The 20,796-nt window shown below is 37.0% G+C and overlaps 1 protein-coding gene across 3 annotated transcripts; it reads left to right on the top strand.

Moving 5' to 3' along the window:
• Nucleotides 1-434: 434 nt before the first annotated feature.
• cspg5b (chondroitin sulfate proteoglycan 5b) lies at nucleotides 435-20,529 on the top strand. Of its 3 annotated transcripts, XM_026289879.1 has the most exons (7): nucleotides 435-912; nucleotides 8,281-9,115; nucleotides 13,494-13,682; nucleotides 14,726-14,801; nucleotides 15,341-15,397; nucleotides 17,412-17,537; nucleotides 19,433-20,529. In XM_026289879.1, exons 1-7 carry the CDS (start codon nucleotides 831-833, stop codon nucleotides 19,721-19,723), a joined length of 1,656 nt encoding a protein of 551 aa, XP_026145664.1. In that variant the 5' UTR covers nucleotides 435-830; the 3' UTR covers nucleotides 19,724-20,529. The 3 variants fall into 3 exon arrangements, with proteins under 3 accessions (XP_026145664.1, XP_026145666.1, XP_026145665.1); XM_026289880.1 differs by lacking the exon at nucleotides 15,341-15,397 and having other exon boundaries at nucleotides 436-912; nucleotides 19,433-20,521; XM_026289881.1 differs by lacking the exons at nucleotides 15,341-15,397; nucleotides 19,433-20,529 and having other exon boundaries at nucleotides 14,726-14,879; nucleotides 17,412-19,426.
• The last annotated feature ends 267 nt before the right edge of the window (nucleotides 20,530-20,796 follow it).

Genomic DNA, 20,796 nt, shown 5'->3' with positions numbered 1-20,796 from the left:
CTGTCATCATTTACTCTCCTTCATGTCGTTCCAAACCTGCATGAGTTGCTTGTTTATGTTGAACATAAAAGAAGATATTTTAAAGACTGCTGGTAATCAAACAGTTGGTAGTTACTATTGACTTCCATAGTAGGGAAATAAATAAACTTCAAAATATATTATGTTCACAAGAAAGCAACTCATACAGGTTTGGAACAACATGGGGGTGAGTAAATGATGACATAACTGTAATTTTTGGGTCCCTTTAATTCAAAGGGCACAGTTAAAAAAAATATATTTTATTTTTTACAATGAAACCATTTCTATGTCAATATTTTGTATTATTGGGACGTAAATGTTAAATATTTACTCCTGAGAGGATTTACTTTTTTTAGTGGTTCTGTGTCACATATGACAGAAATTGTGTCTGTAAAGACGCGCATGCGCAGATGATTTAACATCAACCGTGAGTTTGACTGGCTTATAAAAACTCGCGCTGGCGGAGTCCGCTGGAATTAGCCTACTGTAGTCTGTGGCACCGAAACTCTCCGCTTCCTCAGAGTGGACGCCTGATACTGGCTCTAATTACTAATGAGACGCATTTAACTGTCTTGGCATCTTGTTGGAGTTGGATAAGAGATGACGGGTCCCTAGCGACGCTGAAGGGTGGCCTGAATCTCAACCAACATCCGAAGTTGGCATGAAGCAGCGCGCTTCGTAACACATTCAGTCTAAGCAGATTTATGTCCAGGATTATTGATCGGATACTCTCAAATTTCTTCCGTATGACTATATCTTAAATAGAAGATCCACCTGGTTAATCTGAAGTGTTTTGGAAGACAGTTCGTGTCATGATGTTTCCAGCAGGCTGGGAGTCACTGGTGTTGTCCAGCGTCCTGCTTCTTCACATCGCTCCTTTGTGTGTTAATAGTGGTGAGTAATGTTATACAATCTTTCTAAATGCCTGCCTTTCCTGCATTTAACAGACCTTAGTAGTAGTTTTTTTCGCCCGTTTTTTTTCTGTGACCTGTTGGAGCTTTTTAGGCTATAAATTGTGAAATAAATTTATCTAGCGATAAATGGGTGTTTACATGTGAATTAACTTCACATCGAGTCCTCAGTCGTTCCTCGAGTCGTTTCAGTTTGAGACATTGAAGGTTTAAAAATGTACGTAACTAAGAGAAAATGTCTTGGACTTTTTTTCTTCACCCTATTGTTTATATTAATATATATATATATATATATGTATATGTATATGTATGTGTGTGTGTATGCATGTATGTATGTATATATATCTTTAAAAAATGTATGTAGTAATGGCTGATCATGGACCAAATCATTTACTCTATTTTATACTTTGTATAAAACATGTATTATGTATTTTAGACCAGATAATAGAAAACTTACTTTTGGCTTGCAAAAAATGTTCACAACTTTTTCATGTGCATCTTTAAATCGCAGCTGTATTTGATGCTTCATTTTTAAATCTAAGTTTACGTATACCAGGTAATCCACATTTTTATAGAACAGGAGGGTGAGCATTTTTCCACTGACAAAATTATGGTCCTTCAAAAATTATTTTTGCTTAGCAACAGCACCTGAAGTCTAGGTCAACTGGCTTTGCTGCATGAGAACCGAACTGTAACGTTGGCGTGGTTGACCTGCATCACACTACTGTTGCCTTGACCTAACTAATGACTGAGTGAAACAAGAAAAATTATCATTTGCATTAGAAGCTTTAAATGTTTGCACTTAGCTGAACCTCTGACCTCTTGAAAGACTTCACAACGTCTATGTGTTATCGCATTACTGACTCCTCAGTGACATGCATCTTTCATCAACACAGAACGTTAAGCAAGCAGGCTCTGCTGAGAAAACTGACCCAAGCACTCAATAAAGGCATACTCCACCCCAAAATGAAAATTTGTCATTAATCACTTACCCCCATGTTGTTCCAAACCTCTAAAAGTTTTGTTCGTCTTCAGAACACAATTAAAGATATTTTTGGAGAAATGCGGGAGGCTTGTGACTGTCCCAAATACTGCCAAGTAAGTGACACTGTCAAGGTCCAGAAAAGTGTGAAAAGCATAGATCGAATGGTGATGCAGACAGACACAGAGGAGACGAATCGTTGAATAAAGTCTTTATTTTTGTTCTCTTCGCGTACAAAAAGTATTCTCGGCGCTTCATAACATTACGGTTGAATCACTGATGGCAGATGGACTATTCTGATGATGTCTTTCATACTTTTCTTGACCTTGACAGTGTAACTTGGCAGTCACAAGCCTCCCGGTTTTCTTCCAAAATATGTTAAATTGTGTTCCAAAGATGAACAAAGCTTTTATGGGTGCGGAACGAGTTATTAGTGATGAATGACTAAATTCTCATTTTGGTGAGGAGTATCCCTTTAACAGCCTCATAATAGCTTTTCTTTTGCTTTTTAAAGTAATTAACAATTAACAAATCCATTGCTCTTGTTTTTGTTTGTGGAGTTGGGAATGTAAATGGTGCAGTTGCTCTGACATGTTGCTGGAATTATTGATTAGCACACTTCCTGGTAAATGATGATTGACATTATTGATTAGTCATAGACTGCAGAAGGTGGGCTTTAACTCTAAAAGACCCACATATAGAAAAAACCTGTGAAATGTTTTTTTTGTGTAAATTGCAACATTGGTCTCTTTGGGTAGCAGAATTTAAGTGATTTTACTTACTGTCTGAACAAATGTAGAGAACATCTGAAGGTTCAAATGCTTGTGAAATGCTCCTGTAACCCCATTACATTAAACGTGACATGACATTCAGCCAAGTATGGTGACCCATACTCAGAATTCGTGCTCTGCATTTAACCCATCCAAAATGAACACACACACAGCAGTGAACACACACCTGGAGCAGTGGGCAGTCATTTATGCTGCGGCGCCCGGGGAGGAGTTGGGGGTTCGGTGCCTTGCTCAAGGGCACTTCAGTCGTGGTATTGCCGGTCCGAGACTCGGACCCACAACCCTATTTCATGACTTAACTTTAAACCTCAAATCAAAGTCCATTTAAAAGTCTCTGTATGACACTGTATGATGAGACGGGTTTTCTCGGCTGGTGGCATTCTGAAATGAAAAAAAAAAAACAATGATTATTTTCCAGGCTAAAAAAATCAGTGCAAATTGATCAGATCATACAGTAATTACATTTTAAATAATTCACATATTCCACATAATTCACACAGTACTGTCTGATAGCTTATTGTCACCTGTCCCTCATGCAGCAATCAGATATTTGGGCAAATTTTTACTTAAGTGTAAATCTGTTTATTTTACAGATTTTTTTTTTTTCAATTTGATTCTGTAATCCTGTTACAGTACTTCTCACAAATAAAGTATTCTAAACATTAATAAAAAATGTACTGTGTATTGTTGCCAGTTGCTATTATTTCCTTCTTTAACTTATACTTGGTGTTTCTTTTGTTGTTAGGTTAAACTAAAACTAAGGCCAATCATTAGTATGATTGAACATGCGTTGCTAGTGCCTAGCTGAAATTTGTGGGCATGCTGTTATTCTTCTTTGTTGTTTTTGCCAAGACCTGGCACTCACATCCCCAACCTTAGGAGAACGAGAGAGAGAAATAAAACCTACAAGCAGGATGCATTCACAAAAATGTGCACAGATTCTTTGAACCGTGTCTGTCTTGATGTTTATTTTAAAACGTCTAAAACCAGCCTCAGATCATTTCTTTAGCGCTCTTTCGTGCTAAACTTGCTTAGATCCTTTCCATGCATGGCACAAGAGAGCCATCTGCCACTGCGATCTCATAACAGCAGAGACTGTCAATGAGCATTAGCGTCAACGAGCTAGTGTTAGCGCTCGCCTAGCCTGCCCGTATGGAGCTCCCAGTGAGGGCCAACATTATTTATCCTGCCAGACGCTGACACTAGAGCTGCCTACACTGTTGGAAACTTATGGAACTACACAACCTGTTGGATACTTGCTGGTTTTCAGCGTCTGTGCAGTAAAACATCACAGTTGAATTAATCATATTGCCGTTGATCCAGTTTTGTACTTGTCAAACTCAATGGCGTTTCTAGACACATTGACCAACTGACCACACTGACCCAATATATTTGCATCAATTGGAATTTGGCCATTCTGATTATAAACAAGTAATGTAAAAGCATTAACCTGATAAAGACAAAATTATGATTTCGAGAAATCCACATATGACAGCTTGCATACACCAATATTAATCAATGTTTTTGTCTCTTCAAGCACTATTTGAAAATCGGTCATTAAAATGTGCATGTCCACATGAAAGTGATTCTATATTTGTTCTATATTTTACATGTAAAATATTTTATAATTTTATAGTTTAATAAAATTTAAAATAATTTTAGTAAATTTTACATTATTTACTATGTTAATGTGAATAGCTCAAATTATTATTTATTAAAAGCTATTTATTTATTAAGTAGTTTACTGATTTACTGATTACTTAATCAGTAAAGGTTGTGTAAAAAAGGTGTAAAAAATTATCAGTATGAAATTGGCATCAAGACCAATGGATGATAATTCTCTGTTTATTGTAAACGTGGGCTGCATATGTCATCTGATGCTTTAAATGCTCAAGCTTTAATGTCAGGTAGATTCTGACTAGCTCTGAAAGTGTTTTCAACGTTTTTTTCATTATAGTTGTGGTGTGGTGTGACTCATTGATTTAGGAAAATGAAAACTTTATAGTTCTAGATATCATTCTTTAACTTTTGCATTCATTGAATATCATTAATAAAAAAATGCTGCAATAAATCTTAGAGCCATACTGTTTATGAATGGCGAAATAAACAATTGGCTTTCCCACTTAAATCGAGATTCGAGTGAACTGGAATTGTTTTAACTGATCATCTGTAATCTGCTCAAACGCTCATTACTGGCTCATGCATGTTACCAAAGTAACATTTCATTTATCTGATACATTCTCAACACATTGAGTGCAATTTTTGGCCCGAATATTTAATTTAGGTGGCATAACTATTAATGGGTCATGCTGTACAACAGTAGCATGGTTTGGGGTGGGGCAACTGAGTTGGCACTGTTAATCCATCAGGTCTGGCATCTCTGTATGTCTGTTCGGCTTTGCACTGATACTGCTGTGAAGCTACACCCCATCCCTGATGCCAAGGATGTCCATGCCAGCTCCCCTGCCAAGCAGCATCACAGTACTATTTATAACTAAACACATGGGTGCCTGTGTGGATTTTGTTCAGCAGAGCTTAGAATGACACTTGTCTCTAGGATACCAAGTCATCAGATTTGAAATTAAGGTGAGGTGAGTTCAATGTTAAGTTGTCTCTTACATAAAGAGCATTGGCTGCATAGTAGAAGACATTGCCAGGCCTACATGGCATCTGCGCTCACAGAAATTGGAAATGCCCGTCATTCAAAACGTTCTGCACAGTCTCTGCCCCATGCATTTCAAAATTGCAGTGAAATGGAAAAAGTGACAGATCCTTTCTTCTGTATGGTGATGTACATCTACAATGCGTTATCAAAAATGTAGATCAGGATTTTTATCCATTGGTTTTTGATTAGATGGAGGCAGATCTGATTGCAAGTCTGCAGCCAACTGAAGAAAAGTTTCAAGGGATAGTTCACCCAAAAATGAAATTTCTGTTATTAATTCCTCATCCTCATGTCAAACCTGTAAGACCTTCGTTCATCTTCAGAACACAAATTAAGATATTTTAATGAAATCCGAAAGCTTTCTGACCATGCATAGACAGCAATGCAACTACTATCTTCAAGGCCCAGAAAGGTAGTAAGGACATTAAGATAGTCCATGTGACATCAGTGGTTCAACCCTAATTTTATGACGCTAAAACAATACTTTTGTTTACCCTGAAAACGAGAATGCTTCTGCTCTCAGATTTAATCAAAAGTATCTTTATTTGTGTTCTGAAGATGAACGAAGGTCTTATGGGTTTGTAATGACATGAGAGTGAGGAATTAATAACAGAATTTAAATTTTTGGGTGAACTCCCTTTAAGGAGGCCAAATGATTGGTCATTTCTGAAGTCTGGTGAAAATCGATTTAAGACATGAAAATTTATGAGGTAAAAAAAATAACGGTAAATTGAAACTGTGATGATTGAATTGTTCACGCAAAGATCAAAAACACGCATTTTGAAAATCTATGATTTGTCTTTAAATACTTTGGCTAATTTAATTACGGTTTTAACTAACAATAAGAATGCACTAATCAGCTCTGTTTAACACATTTTGAAGATTGAGTGAAAAGGAGTTGTTCACCTAGAAATCTCCTGTTTAACACAAAATAATATATTTTAAAATCCCTTTAATGCACTCAAAGAAAGGCAATGGGATCCAGTGTTGTTTTGGACTTGTACTTTATAGACAAACATTCGTCTAAATATTTACTTTTGTTCTCTATTCATAATTCCATATAACCCTTTCTGCCATTGCAATTCTATTGTTAATGCATTTTCCGTGTACATTGACATTATGGAGCATCTTGACATGTAACCTCAAATACTCCCTCAGATTACAGGTCTGTTTGGGTCATCAGCGATCGAGGGAGAGAAAGATAGTATGGGGGAAGAGACAAGATGGGAAGAGTTGATGTTTGCAATTTTCTATGCTCTGCAACAAGTCATGTTTTCTCCCCTCAAGAGTGTTACATAAGCAAATAATGTCAACCAGAGACAGATGAAGAGCGTGTGCTGTTTTTTAATGAAGGTGAAGAGAGAATATTAAGACATTCAACAGTACAGTGTTGCTTTACAGTACTATAGCACTTAAGTTTGATGTTTGGATTGGTCTTACTTGACATTCATTTATTTGTATTCTGATTAGATTCAGATTTGATGTGGTATTGATTGTAAATAGAGGCCATGAGCACTCTTACACATTTAAATGTCTCACTGGTGAGATCATGAGAAAATACTTCTCTTCCCTATGTCTTTCTCATTCTCGGTTGTCTTACCCCCCTTTTTTTCTCACTATCCCCCTCTCTCTTGCAGTCTTGACTTGCTTACTAAATAGGTGACAGAAATCCTTCTCAAAGGCTTTGGCACTTGTCTTCGAATAGGCGGAAGGAGAAACACACTCTCACTGTCACATTTTCTCATCTTCACTCCATTATTGCATGTGTTTTGTGTTATTCTTCTTTCAACGAGACTTTCCCCCAACCTCTCTTTTCTGTCAGCTGACCCCTTCGCAAGGAGTTATGCAAATCAAAACAACTATTTTCCTCTCGTAGCCTCTCTCTTGCTCTGTCTTTGAGGGGTGCCTGGGTTTTATTCTCACCTTTTAGCTTTTAAAAATGTCAAAATAAAAGTAAAAGGAGCCAACTGTTGGTTTGAAATTAGACTTCAGTTGGCGGAAAACTAGATAAGAATGTAACAGAATACTTGAACATCACATGAAGTATGTGAGAAATAATTTATGCACCCACTACCAAACCCTCTCAGGGGGAGATTGTGTGAATAAATGAATGGGAGAAAGCGAGGAAGTGAATCAAGTGGAGAGGACAGAAGGGTCTCTGTTTTACATGGCTTTTGAGATGTTCCAAAATGGCAGCCCCTTTACATTGCTTCTTGGCAACTGTGTGCATGTGTGTGTGTGTGTGTGTGTGTGTGTGAGAGAGAGAGAGAGAGTGTGTCTGTTAGGGGTTTATGTGTGACTTGGAATTAATTAACAAAAAAGAGGAATTAAACCGAGAATGAATGCCCATGGAAACAGATTCTTACACTGTCAGTCAAATACTGCAAGTAGATTGCTAAAAGCAAATCTGTAAAATTGACTGTAAATGTTCCTCAGATCTGCTTTTTTTCATATTTGATTGCATTAGAATGGTTAACAGTATCAGTAAATGATAATCAGTTAGGTCAGTGAGATTTTACAGAGCTAAAGAGGAATTCTTCATTGTGTGTTTATCTTTGTGCATTAAAGCTTACCCATCCAGACTGACCAATGCAAGTCTCAACCTACAGCCCTTAATCCTAATCTGAATCCCAATCCTAGCCGGGCTCAGTGGGGCACATTAGTAAATCAGAGCTGCTAATCCAGCTACCACAAGCCGCTTTGGAAAGAAATCTGGGGCCTTGCGTACAGCAGTGTATAATTAAGCAGATTTGTCTGGGTGTGTGATACAGACATATTATGTCTTTTGTTCTCTCTCTGCATGAGTTGCTGAGTTTTCAGTATAGCAGATAGTGCCTTTGAAGAGGTTCTTATACAAATAAATAAAGAAAAGAGTTTGTGACAAACTTTTATTATTATTTGTTTGTTTTCCAGGCAGTAGTTCATTTATCTCCAATTCGACTGGCACTAATTCCTCAGACCTGAATGGGGTGGGGCTTAAGCCTGCACTTCCTGGTGAATCCACACCTATTGCCCAGGCCCAAGTTCACTCTCGAAAACCACGAGCTGGAGAAGAGTCAGGCAGCAGTGGGGAAACCTCAACCAGTACTGTTGATTCATCCGAAATGGAGCGCCTCATTGATCTGACGATAGATGGCACGGCTGGCCGGCTGCCCACGCTGGCTGAACCCCGTACACGTGGCCTGTCCCAGGTGGACTTAAGCAAGGAGAGAATCGAGGACAGCGCCCCGCACTGGAAGAGCGAGAGACTACAAGCAGATGGGACGTTGTTAGATCCTGTCACCAGTCCTCCTCCTGAGTCCACCTCTTCCCAACCAGAAGAAGTTATCACAGTGAATTTTCTCAATCCTTCTCACCAACAGCATGTTCTTGATCCTCCTGGTTGGGTCCAGGAACTCCAGGGTGGAGATCCAACTTCCTGGACCCTTTCTGATTTTTATGATTATCTGTCACCTGACTATTCGCCCACTGAAGTTTACATAGAGGAAAGCCAACCAACGCCACCTGACATGGAAGACGAAAATGTTCCTCTCATAGCCAGCGCAGTTCCCTCCAACACTAGAGTTATTACCTCTGATGATGGATCTGGAGATGCTTCACCTGGAGCATCAGATGTGCTCAACTCTGGTTGTCTCTATGGATTTGTGCGTTATAATGGCACATGTATCTCGTCATGTGACATCTACCCCAGTTACTGCTTCAATGGAGGACAGTGCTTTGTGGTTGACGGTATTGGAGCTTTTTGCCGGTAAGATGCACACATTCATGTGTTAAGGCCCATTCCCACCAAGAACGATAAATGTAATAAGTATATCCTCCTGAGACCCAGCCCCTTGACTTATGTCCACTGTAGTGGACATTTGAGTTTCATCCCTCTCCTTGGAATCTTTTGTGCAAGTCTCTTAATTCCTGCTGTACTGTACAGAGGACATCCTGGGCTTTTCAGGGATATGTTATTTGATTGGCTGGGAGGCCGGGAACCCCCTCAATCTTTCAATCCAAAATGGCCGGCATAGGAATAAGCACATTTTATGGAAAGATAAAAGGTGAGTAAAATATTGTTTGTCTATGGTTTTGTTTCTATGATAATCATATATTTTCTTGTTCATTAAGGTGTTAGGAATCATATATTTAGTTCTGATAGCAAATACATTATGTATCTTTTGAAAAATTAGCAATTTTATGAATGTCAATTATAGAGGACATCAGGACTATCTTCATGTAAATAATGACTCCACATTGTTATAGGAAATATAACTGAAGCAGAAAGAATTCTTTACAAAATAGTCGAGGGAGATTCAGATTTAGAGTTGTCAGATGACGAGAGAGATGAGGATGAGTTTCAACCAGTGAGAGAAGACAGTGATGAAGAAGAGGAAGATGATGCAGAAGGCTCAGGTGAAGGGACAGATGCAGACACAGACAGGGATGAGCAGGAAACTCAACGCCCTCTGTGGGCTAGGAGTAATATGTATGTTTTATGCAGTTCCACAATTTTAAATGCAGCTGCATTGAGTATTTAAACTGTTATTATTTATTATTTATCATTTATTATTCTTTTTTTCCTTCATATCAGATTTGCACGTGTAACCTGGGCTTCCAGTGTGTCAAGATGACCCTACAACACATGCAGACTGGAGTCCAATTGAATATTTTTGGATACCAAGCATGCAGAAAGATGCAGAAATAAGGGCTCCAAGAGCAAGACGTACATGAGATGTACCAAATGCAAGATGTTCCTCTGCATTACCAAAAAGAGAAATTGCTTCCTGGACTATCACAACTAACAAAAACATACTAAGAATAAAATGAAAAGTGAAGGAAAAACTAGATTGGATTCAGTTTGACAGAAGGAAAAAAAATCCCCCTCCAAAAGTTTCACATTAGTTCTATGTTCATTGTTCGAATAACACTAAAAGGATTCAAGGGGACCAATAAAAGGATACGGACATAACAAAGTGTTAAGCTCTAATAGTAAAGATATACTTGCAAAATGTAAGGAAAAGGATTCAAGAATGATAAATGTTTATATAATCAAAATGTCTGTATTGGATAATAATCAATTTACAGCCCAAAATGTATTCTTAGTTAAAAAAAAAAATTATAATCTGGTAAAATTGTTATCTACCAAATGTGTTTGTTTTCGTACTAAAATGATCCTGTTGTCCACTACAGTGGACATGCTGTAAAACAAAAATAAAAAATAAAAATAAAAATGTCTAAATTGTAGGATGTTTTTTAAACCCTAAACAGGTATGGAATCACAAAAAAATAGGATTAGGAAAAAAAATATTTTCCTTGGTTCTCAGGAGGATATGAGCATCCTCAACAATGCAAAACAATGTTCTGTTTTTAAAAGCATGCACCGTAATTATGTCATCTGCAGCTTTAAATGTTTGAACTCTTGAATGTTGGGTGGAATCTGATTGGCTGTTTTTTTTAAATAATGAGTTTAAAGATGAAGCTCAATCCTTCAGTCATGTTCTTGCATCTGTTCATGGTGCGGGATTATGATTTACATCAAATGTTGAGATTGAAGAGGGATTGAGTCTTAAATTGAAGCCATCTCTTGGGGAATAGTAGTAAACAGCCTACCCTCAATGATCCTGAAACTGGGCCAAGCTCATGCTAACCAGGTCACACACATAATTTTACAGCTGCCATTGGCTTTATAGGAAAGCTTTTTGGCCTTTATTTAAATACCTAATGTAACAACACTACCATAAATAAAACAAATAAGATATATAATATATAAATCATTGTTTTAAGTGGTCCCACTTTATATTAGGTGCTCTTAACTGATATGTACTTACATAAAAAATAAGTACAATGTACTAACTGTGTTATATTGCAAAACACTTGCTGCTATTGAAGTGGGACACGGGTATGGTTAGGGACAGGTTTGGTGTTATGGGTAGGTTTAAGATGTTGGTTAAAGTGTAAGGGATGGGTCAACAATTTAACAATAAACGTAATTACAGAAATTAATTACAGATGTAATTTCATGCAGGTATTTTTTACAAACATAATTACAATGTAAAAACATGTATGTACACAATAAGTGCATGATTAATTAAAATGTAAGTACATTGTAATTAAGGCCACCTAATATAAAGTGGGACCATTTAAGTCTTCAGCCATTATGTTAGTTGCTGCTAAAAGAACATGAAGACATCTTGCTTTAAGAAATGTTTAGTGACAAAACTATGCCAACAGTGCACTTACTAAATGTATTATTATCCCTCCATCTGCTAGAAATATCAATGATCATTAGCTGTTGACTTCAATATGCTCGATCCAGTATGTGTTGTGCAGTTGGGTAGAACAGTCCATTTTTTTTTTTGTCAGTGTCCTTCAGTAACACTTGCCTGGCGCCTTCAAAAGCCTATTTCAAAAAGCAATTTCATAGCTACAAGGTTTAAAAAAAAAAAAATGCCATAACTTAATACTATTAGGCAGAATTTTTAGTTCCTAATAGTTTTCCAGCGCGCAATGCCAGAACCATGAACAGTTTTTTACATTGTTTAATGTTAAACTATTTAACTATTTGTGAAGCAGCTTTAGAATGTAAAATGTAAGAAACATGAGGCACATATACTGTACATAAACCATTATTAAATACAAATGCTTTTACAAAACACCAAAGAACTGTAAATGCCTTTCATATTTGTAACTAATTTCAGTAATTGAGATTGACAAACACAATCAGTTTTTTTTTCAGAGATGTATTAAGTTTTACACATGGTGATAATCAGAAGATTGCATCAGTAATATGATAAAGATGATGGACTGAATTCCTGTGTGCATGTTAAGAATGTCTTGCATTTGTCTCACAAACAACTGCTATAATTTCAGTTCCACACTCCAAGCCTGTCCTCATGGCTTGGCATCATATCACTACTAAACCAGTATCCACCTACTCTTCTCAGTCCAGTGCAGAACTTTATTAATCATTTGCTCAAAGGGATTTGGGTCAATGGTTGCATTTTCTGATAGTGAGTGTGTTTCTGTGTAGCTCAGCCAATGGTTTACACTAGATGGATGGGTAGTTAGCAATAGACCATAAAACTAAGTTTCAGATTGATCTTTTTAGGCTGTATAGTAAACTTGGCCTACATACACACTGAGCAATGATTTCCTGCATGTGCACTATTGATTGGCCTTTCACTCACTACAGAATGAACCCATAGGGTGCAGAGTGTAAGTATATATATATTTGTGGTTTGTGCTTGCCCAGCATCATATGGCATGTCTGTTAGATTAATGGTATTTGCTTTGGCTTCATTTGAAACTACTGTTTTTGCTCTGCCAACAAAAATGTAACTTGCAATATTTTGTCTAAAATATAAGTTACTCAGTAGTAACTTCTTGTTTATTAAACTGTTGTATAAAAGCAATATCAGCACAGCTGTAATTTAACCAACCATATGGGCTAAAATACATTACATAATAGAAAAATAATAGATCCAGCATCTTCAAAAAGATATCGAGCACAGAGAATTTGTAAATCTATTTTTACAAGCTGTTTTGAGCACAGTTCGGGTGCTTTATTCTCTCTGGGACCGGCACTAATAGAGGAGCACATGGACGTCCTTGACAGGGCCATCTGTCCAGTCATGCAGCTGTAATCTGCTGTAACCTTGCAGTGGAATCATAGTAATGATAAATGGGTCAACAGGCCACACAACACACTTATACTGTACAACACACTGTAGTGTTTCTCACTTTCTTACATATTTTTATTACAAACTAATTCAAGATATTTACTTAAGGCCAAGATTTTATGAACTTTGCTATATACAATTCCATGACTTTTTTGTATTAATTTTAGGAGTCATAATAGTACTTATGTCTCCTGATCAATGAAAAATCAAGATTTATATAATAAAATTATCTAAACCAGTCTAGTCCCTAATCTATTGCATTTCCATTCCATTTATTTAGAATTTGAAAGTTCTTTGGTTACTTCAGAAATATTTCCTTCATATAGACTGCATTGTTCCAAATCTTGCTTATACAAAATTATTTTATATAACGAATGCTTATAGAATGAATTCTTATATATTCCAGTTTGGAATGTCGCTCAACTGCCTCTTTTCTAACGCCCCTCTCTTTGTTGTTTGTAGGTGTAACATTCAGGAGTATATCTGGAACAAAGGCTCCAGGTGCGAGTCGGTCATTTCAGATTTCCAAGTGATGTGTATAGCAGTGGGCGGAGTTGCCATCATGTTGCTCCTTCTCTTCATGATTGTAGTCTTTTTCTCCAAGAGAATGCATGTGCTTAAGACTGAAAACAGACGACTTTCCAAGCACAGGTGACACTTGCATGTATACACACTTCTTAGAGTCTAAGATCTGATTTCAGTTGGAATTTCAGTTGAATACACTGTTGCACATTCATGCTGGATGTACAATAAAATGTACAGTGTTAACATGGGCTTTGAACACAATGATGTCAACCTTCTTTGCTAAAAGTAGGCCAATCTGACAGTGCTACACGAGAGAGTGACCTATATACCGTGCAGCCAAAGGCATTTAAACACAGCCCAAGAGAGGGGTGTGATGGAGAGCAGGGGAGTGGAAGAGAAAGGAAAACATGAGGGGAGCATAGGGTGCCAATTTATATTAGGTGGCCTTAACTACTATGTACTTACATAAAAAATTAAGTTGCATCAAATTATTGTATCAAATTATTAATTTAAATGTGAGTGCATAGATGTTAAGGCCACCTAATATAAAGTAGGACCGAGCATAGTAATGAAGATAAGATGAGAACAGTGTAAAGTGGTTAAGGTTTAGTTTTAACTGCCCATCAGGGCCATCTGCTGCAGGTAACATCTGTGTGCATGTTTACTTGTAGCAGAAACAACTCGAGCTTTTAATCCACTGCATCAAATAGAGTAATAATGTCCAAGCCACTTTCTATTGCAGGTTTTTTACTTTTATGCAAGAGAGCTTTATGTAGACTTATGTAGACAGTAAATCGACTTTCGTAGGCAGCAACCGATAGAAGTGAAGACTGTGTCAGTATGGCATGATTTCACTTTTATTATTGTCTAATCATCGACAATAATAATTGTAGACGTCTAATAAGTATGAATATAATAAAATGATGCATGGAAAAGAAACCATTGACAGTTTCAGTGAGATTGATTCATACTGTACATTGATAGTTTTAGTTGATTTTATGATATATAGTTAAGAACTAGTGCAATTCATATTGAAACAGTTTTGTCTAAATAATGTTCATTATTAGGGACAAGAAAACATAACATTTTTCAAATTCAGAAGATGTTTTTTTCTTTTTATTTTGTTTTATTTAAATGATTTTCTGTTGGTCTTTCTCTCTGTCTTTCAGTAAGTCCCGCCCAAAGTCTGAGCAGCACACCGATAACTTCTCGCTGTCCACCGTCGCAGAGGGCTCTCAGGCAAATGTAAGGAAACTGTGTGACACCCCGACTAACCTCCCCCATCCCCGTGCTTTGGCTTACTATGATAACATTATGTGTCAGGTAACTTCTCTCCTCTCTTCCCCTCTGTTTTCCTGTGCATGAGTACTGAAGCTATAGAGTGCTCCCTCTCTCTTTTGGTTTAGGCGGCATGCTTATTGTCTTGGAATTCTCTCTTTTCCACTCTTTTTTTATAATTAAGATGAGAAATAGAAACACCATCGTCTTCATCTCTCACTCTTTGCCTTAATGTCTGTCATTGACTCGCATGTGCCCCCTAAGGTCATGTGAAGTACCACAGGCTGCATGAAGCACTTGAGAAACTGAATACTGATCATATTAGCAGTTGTGTAGAGCAGTTGGGCAGTCAATACACTCATTTTCCAATGGTTCAAGACCAAATTTTACAAGGTACAAGGAATATCAATGTCTGCTGAGGTGTCAATTAATTAAGAGGACATGATATAACGATGAACCAGAAGTGTGTCAGCAGAGTAATCCTCTCTCGCCACCCCACTCCTTAGAAAACCATGAGCAGATACACGTGGGAATATAAACCTAAAGAAGATCCCTGCAGCGAGGTAAGAGGACTCAATCTGACCTCCTTCCAGCGAGCTTTGATACCCTGCTGATTCAAATAAAACCCTTAATCCTGTAGTTTGATTATTACTCACCTTAAAAGTCTGCGTCTTGAGCATTTACTTCCTATGAAATAACACAGACAAGCAATAATAGATTTAGCGGATTAAAACAGACACTTCCTCACCATAGTTGCTATTGTGACTTTTTACTGTGATTCATGCAATTTAACATTTATGCTAGTGAACACAGTGTGTCACTGTCAGCTCTCGCATCATTCAAAGCACTAACAACACAGTGACCTTGTAGAAATTTGTGTTTAACATATTCTATTCATATTTCTAAGATACATGAAATATCGATAGTATATAATTTATTGGTGATAGTATTTTTTTTATTGAGTAATATATTATTTATTTGCATTGTCTGATATCAAATATCTATCTCCTCGGTTACATTTAAATTAACTTTGCCATCGTCTAAACACAGTTAATCTTAGTAAAGTTCATCTTTAAAAACACAAATATTTTAATAATATGAATTGGTAAATATACTCTTTAAAAAGTCTCTAATCTGTAATATAAACCTTTTTATACTGTACATTTTTAGATAAATATTCTAAATGATCATATGTATCATATGAGAGACTTTGTGAAAAAAAGACAGTTTCTCTGTGCTCCCATCTGGGGGTCATCTTTCAGAGAAGATTATCATGAATGAATGATCCATTCAGACAGACTCCAACCTATTCCTTCAGTTGTGCGTGTAACATTTGATCTTTAAAAGAGGACTAAACAGCGGTCTTACTGCTATCTTCACCTGTTACCTTGAACTTGTCAGATCCTGTTCTCCCGCACTTTGATTTAGGCCAGTTGTTTATTCTGAGGTGAAACTCAAACCTAGTTTCAACTCCGCCGGTCCATTCCCCCGGTGAGTTCATAGTGGAAGGGTCTCTTTTATGATTGATGAGGCAAGAAATGAGGGATGATTGATGACAGAACAGACGAAAGAGCTATGAAAATATCCCTAGGTGACTTTGTTTACTTGTGATTGAGTTGTTTACTGGTGTTACTGCCTCCGGGGAGAATTTATTTGACATTTTTCATCTTCTCTCACTTGAGAATGAGTATTTACACATATCTGATTTCAGAAGCATGAATAGTCTTCTTTTTATTCTTCCCCATGGCATGTCATTGCCTTTGTGGTTCCAAAAAAGGATATCACAGGTAGCAAGTTGTACAATAAAAAAGCTTTGCTTTTAAGCGACTTGTTGTAATGCCTTCTGAATAAGCAAGGTTTAATGTTAGTCCCATATTATGGTTTATGTAACCATTATGCTTATAGTGTGTTGATGTCTCTTGCGAAATAGTAAAAACTGATGATATCACTTGAAATTCCTGGTTTTGGATCAGTGTATGCTCTGAAGTTTACCTTTTACTCCACTCAGCTTTGAAGTAAAAACTGAATCCAGATCCATGCACTCCCCTCATGAACAGTTTGGTTTATGGTACCTTAACATCCGGTGATCCAGCAAGCAGCTTGAGGTGTAAATAACACCCCATTTCCACCAAAGTTATGACAGAAGAAATAAAACTGATGAAATTCTAAGAATACTCATAGCTATGATGTAATAACAAGAGAATTATGTTGTTAATTATGAGTCAAATTAGTCAAATGTGTCTACAGCCAAAACTAACATACTGTACTATCTCATAATTTGAATGTCAGAGGCTCACCTAAATAATTAATAATTCATCTAAATAAAACTAATAATTTATTCTCCCTCATCCAGTTCCATTCAGTCATTAGGGGGCTGTCAAGCTCCAAAATGAACCACAGCTATCAGAAATAATTCATATGACTGTTATGCACTGATAGCTTTATGTGTGTGATTGCATTGGAAGTGGTCACCGGAGACAAATTTGAGATGTTAATGCCAGGTATAAGGGTGGAGTGGAACATTTTGTTATTTTTTCCCATCATTTTCATCTTGTGTGTATGTGTGTTCCTCCGCAGGATTGCACTTGCAAAGAAGATCCATGCAAATGTCACCCTAAAGAGGATGAGTCTTTGAACAACCAGAACTCGCTCACCCCAAAACTGGAAAATGACAAGGCTGCCACAGAAGATAATGCGGAGGAGGTAAACTCAATGCAGAACATGAACAATGTGTAGTAACACCCTTTTGCCACTAGCTGGCGCTATGACTATAGCACAATTGACACCTTGAAATTGCTAAAATATACCCTAATTAGTGGACTAAACATTGATATGGCACTCTTCCTTGCATTCACCTCAAGATGTCTCAATGTGGGCTTCAAAACACAAAGCACTGAACTAGCATGCTAACTTATGTTTGTACTCTGTCATCACACGGTGGAGTTTCTACCGCAAGAGAACCTTACCAGCACTTTGGTGTTGCCACATTCACCTTGTCCTTGCTTGCTGTCCCTGCTGATGTCACGCTGCATCGTGTTATGTCAAGCTTTGTTATACTGTGTTCCGCTAAGACACGCTACGCTATGAAACACTTCACCCCACAACCCAAAGGTTTAGCCGCCAGGTTTTTAACCTTTGACCTTCAGTCTTCACCGCTGTCACCTTCTGAACTCCTGTCTGTCCTGCCTTACTCAAGTCAGCATGCATTGGTGTTCTTTCAAGAAAAAAAAAAACAATGTCTGTGGGAAATAACGTAGCTATTTAGACTGTGTAAAAATAATTCTGAGATTTGTCGGTTTGTTTAATTATTCAGTGCATACTATGTCTGAATATATATACAAAAACTGCTTCGATTAATATTTATATGCAGTATCACACAGTTTTAATGCTCATTGTGTCTTGAAACTAATTGATTTCTAATTATTTTGGTGTATTTAATTTTTTTTTTACTTTTTTTTTTTTTTTTGGAGAAAGCAAATGAAAATAAATAAAGGCAGTTTGTTTGGAATAAAACATTTTACCAGTACCAAACTGAGTGCCAGTGTATTCCTGAACTCCAGCGCTCCTGTTTTGACTCCTTTTCACTTCCACTGCTGCTCCTCACTCTTTTGCTTTGCATCTGTGCATGGCTTTAGCGTTCCTCAGGTACTGCTAACCACACTGGACATTTCACCTTCATATCAATGCTTAATTGCAAGACTGTCCTGACTTTACATATTTGGGTTTGTATAACAAAACGTGATTACTTTTCATATCATTTGCCATTTGCTGCCCAGTCTGGCTGTGAGTTAGCAAAGTTTGAAAAAATGGATAAAAAAAATCTATAAAACATAACTAAATGTAAAACATCACTGTTCATAAGTAAACAGTAATACGAATACTGTCCATAAATTCCTATAAAAAATTAAAAAAAGATTAAGCTATTACCAATTTTTCCCACCTAAACATCATACCTAAAGTTTAAAAAGCTGCTTTCCTCTGAAAGTTAGATCTAAGAATTGAATCACTGATACAACAATTAGACATTTAAATTGAATTTGGTGAATAATGCCAGATTTTTGTATAGCAATTATATGCAGACTAGATAGAAACGAGCACGCACCCAGTCTAGTAAATTTGACAGTTGGAAATGTGCCACAAAATAAGGTATTACAAAACTTCTGAAAAGATTAAGCAGCCCTCTGCTTACTACAGGGCCCTGGTGAAGTACAATCCTTCGTTTAATTCGGCTTGATAATACGAGATCAATTCCTGCAAGCTGATTACTTGTTCATGCCCATTTCATTCACCGCTTATAGTTAGTGCCAGGTTGGTGTCAACACTCAAATCACTCGATAATGCTCACAAAACAATGACCTAATAGTTTCCTCGATTCACTTTGACTTTTAATATTTAAATATTGTTTTTGTGCTGGGAGTTGTTATCAATTTATGCACTGTATTTGTTAAATCTTTATGCTTTTTCTTTATGTATGGGTTTACCATGTGTTTGTCTGTGTATCTGTGTTATATGTGATTTTTATTTTATTTTTCATTCCTGTTTGTGTTGTTATTCTTGTGTACTTGTACCTGTGCCTTTGTATGTGTGTATGTGTCCAGGGTGGTGTGACCATCGACTTAGAGTTGCTTCTTCCCAAAGAGGCAAAAATGCTCCCCGAGACAAGCCCCCCACTTCACTACAACGTCTTTCTCTACAAGCTCCCCAAGTCCCCTAAAAAGTCCCCTGTGCTGCGCCGGCCTCCTGGCAGATCTGTACAGGGGAGGCCTCTGTCCCAGCTCTGCCCCAGGCGCAGCTCTGAACCCAGCTACAGCCCCATTAGCACACGTTCCCTTCCGGGAGTGCTTTCCGGCTCATCCAGCCCTCACCTGGGAACGGCCTACACACCTTAACACCAGTGCAAGCTTCAACACTGACTGATGTACAACTAAACAAGTTTATCCCACATGCGTCTTGACAAATTTAAGAGAAACTGATTGGTAAAGAGTGAGTCTTGTGGATGAACAAGACATAAATTTGGAGGCAGGTAAAAGCCATTGGCCTTGACAGAAACAAAAACACCCAGCAGCACAGTAAAGGTTAGTAGATGATAAAAGATGGAGATGAAGTAGATTTGTTGTGCAGGTGGAATATAAAGGGAAAACAAGTCAACAAACTGTTATTTTGATATTACAGACACAAACATTGATGTCAGATGTGTTATGGTGCCAAGTTTTATGTTTTATACCTGTCAAAATTCAGGGCAAACAACAGCTTGATAACTATTATTATTAACAAGGTGCTTTTTGTGTTTTTAATGTTAGATTAATACTTTCACTAAGAATAATAAATTTAATTGTTTAGGTCTGATGTTGTTGTTATTTTTGAAAAGGCAAAAAAAAAAAAAAAAAAAAAACATTTGAGGAAAGAAATGCAAACTGTGGTTGCTATTTTCCATGGAAGCCTAGAACCACATTGTAAAGGGAAATTCGGGTGGAAAAAATGTCTAGAATGTTCCCTAAGTCTAAACACTAATAAAAAAATTAATAGCGAGAGAAAATTTCTGTATTTCCTTTATAACATAGCCCTGACCTTCAACATGAAATGTTAGTTCCTTGCTCAGCCTACATCCTAAGAATTTGTTCTCTCTCCCAAGGGATGTAAACCATTTTGCTGGACAAAAGGGATGTTTACATTGACCAACAATTAAAAAACAACAACAACATAATGCATATATGTAACCTGATTTAACGATTTGTAAAATGTTCTTGTATTATTCACGAAATCAACAACAGTATAGGCATTAGATTTTATGCTCATTAAATTAAATTAAAATTAACAACTTGTGGCATGTTAAATGTTAGCTAGCCATCTTTTTATCCCCTCGTGTTTCATCTTAAAAAAAAAAAAAGGCAGACTTTTTTTGGTAAAATATTAAATAAATAAATAAAACCCTTAGTTTTTGGGAGCGAAATATGCATTTGGA

Source organism: Carassius auratus, chromosome 19 (assembly GCF_003368295.1).
Source record: "Carassius auratus strain Wakin chromosome 19, ASM336829v1, whole genome shotgun sequence".
Taxonomy (NCBI): domain Eukaryota; kingdom Metazoa; phylum Chordata; class Actinopteri; order Cypriniformes; family Cyprinidae; genus Carassius; species Carassius auratus.
The sequence above is the reverse complement of the archived record's forward strand: the minus strand, read 5'-3'. Positions and strand labels throughout refer to the sequence as shown.

What these genes read in the sequence shown, in the direction of transcription:
- cspg5b (XM_026289879.1), top strand. Translation starts at nt 831, where the DNA reads ATGATGTTTCCAGCAGGCTGGGAGTCACTGGTGTTGTCCAGCGTCCTG. An exon ending in CAGAGGGCTCTCAGGCAAAT is followed by an intron (nt 14,802 to 15,340) that starts GTAAGGAAACTG and finishes CCCACTCCTTAG; the next exon opens with AAAACCATGAGCAGATACAC. An exon ending in CAGAAGATAATGCGGAGGAG is followed by an intron (nt 17,538 to 19,432) that starts GTAAACTCAATG and finishes GTATGTGTCCAG; the next exon opens with GGTGGTGTGACCATCGACTT.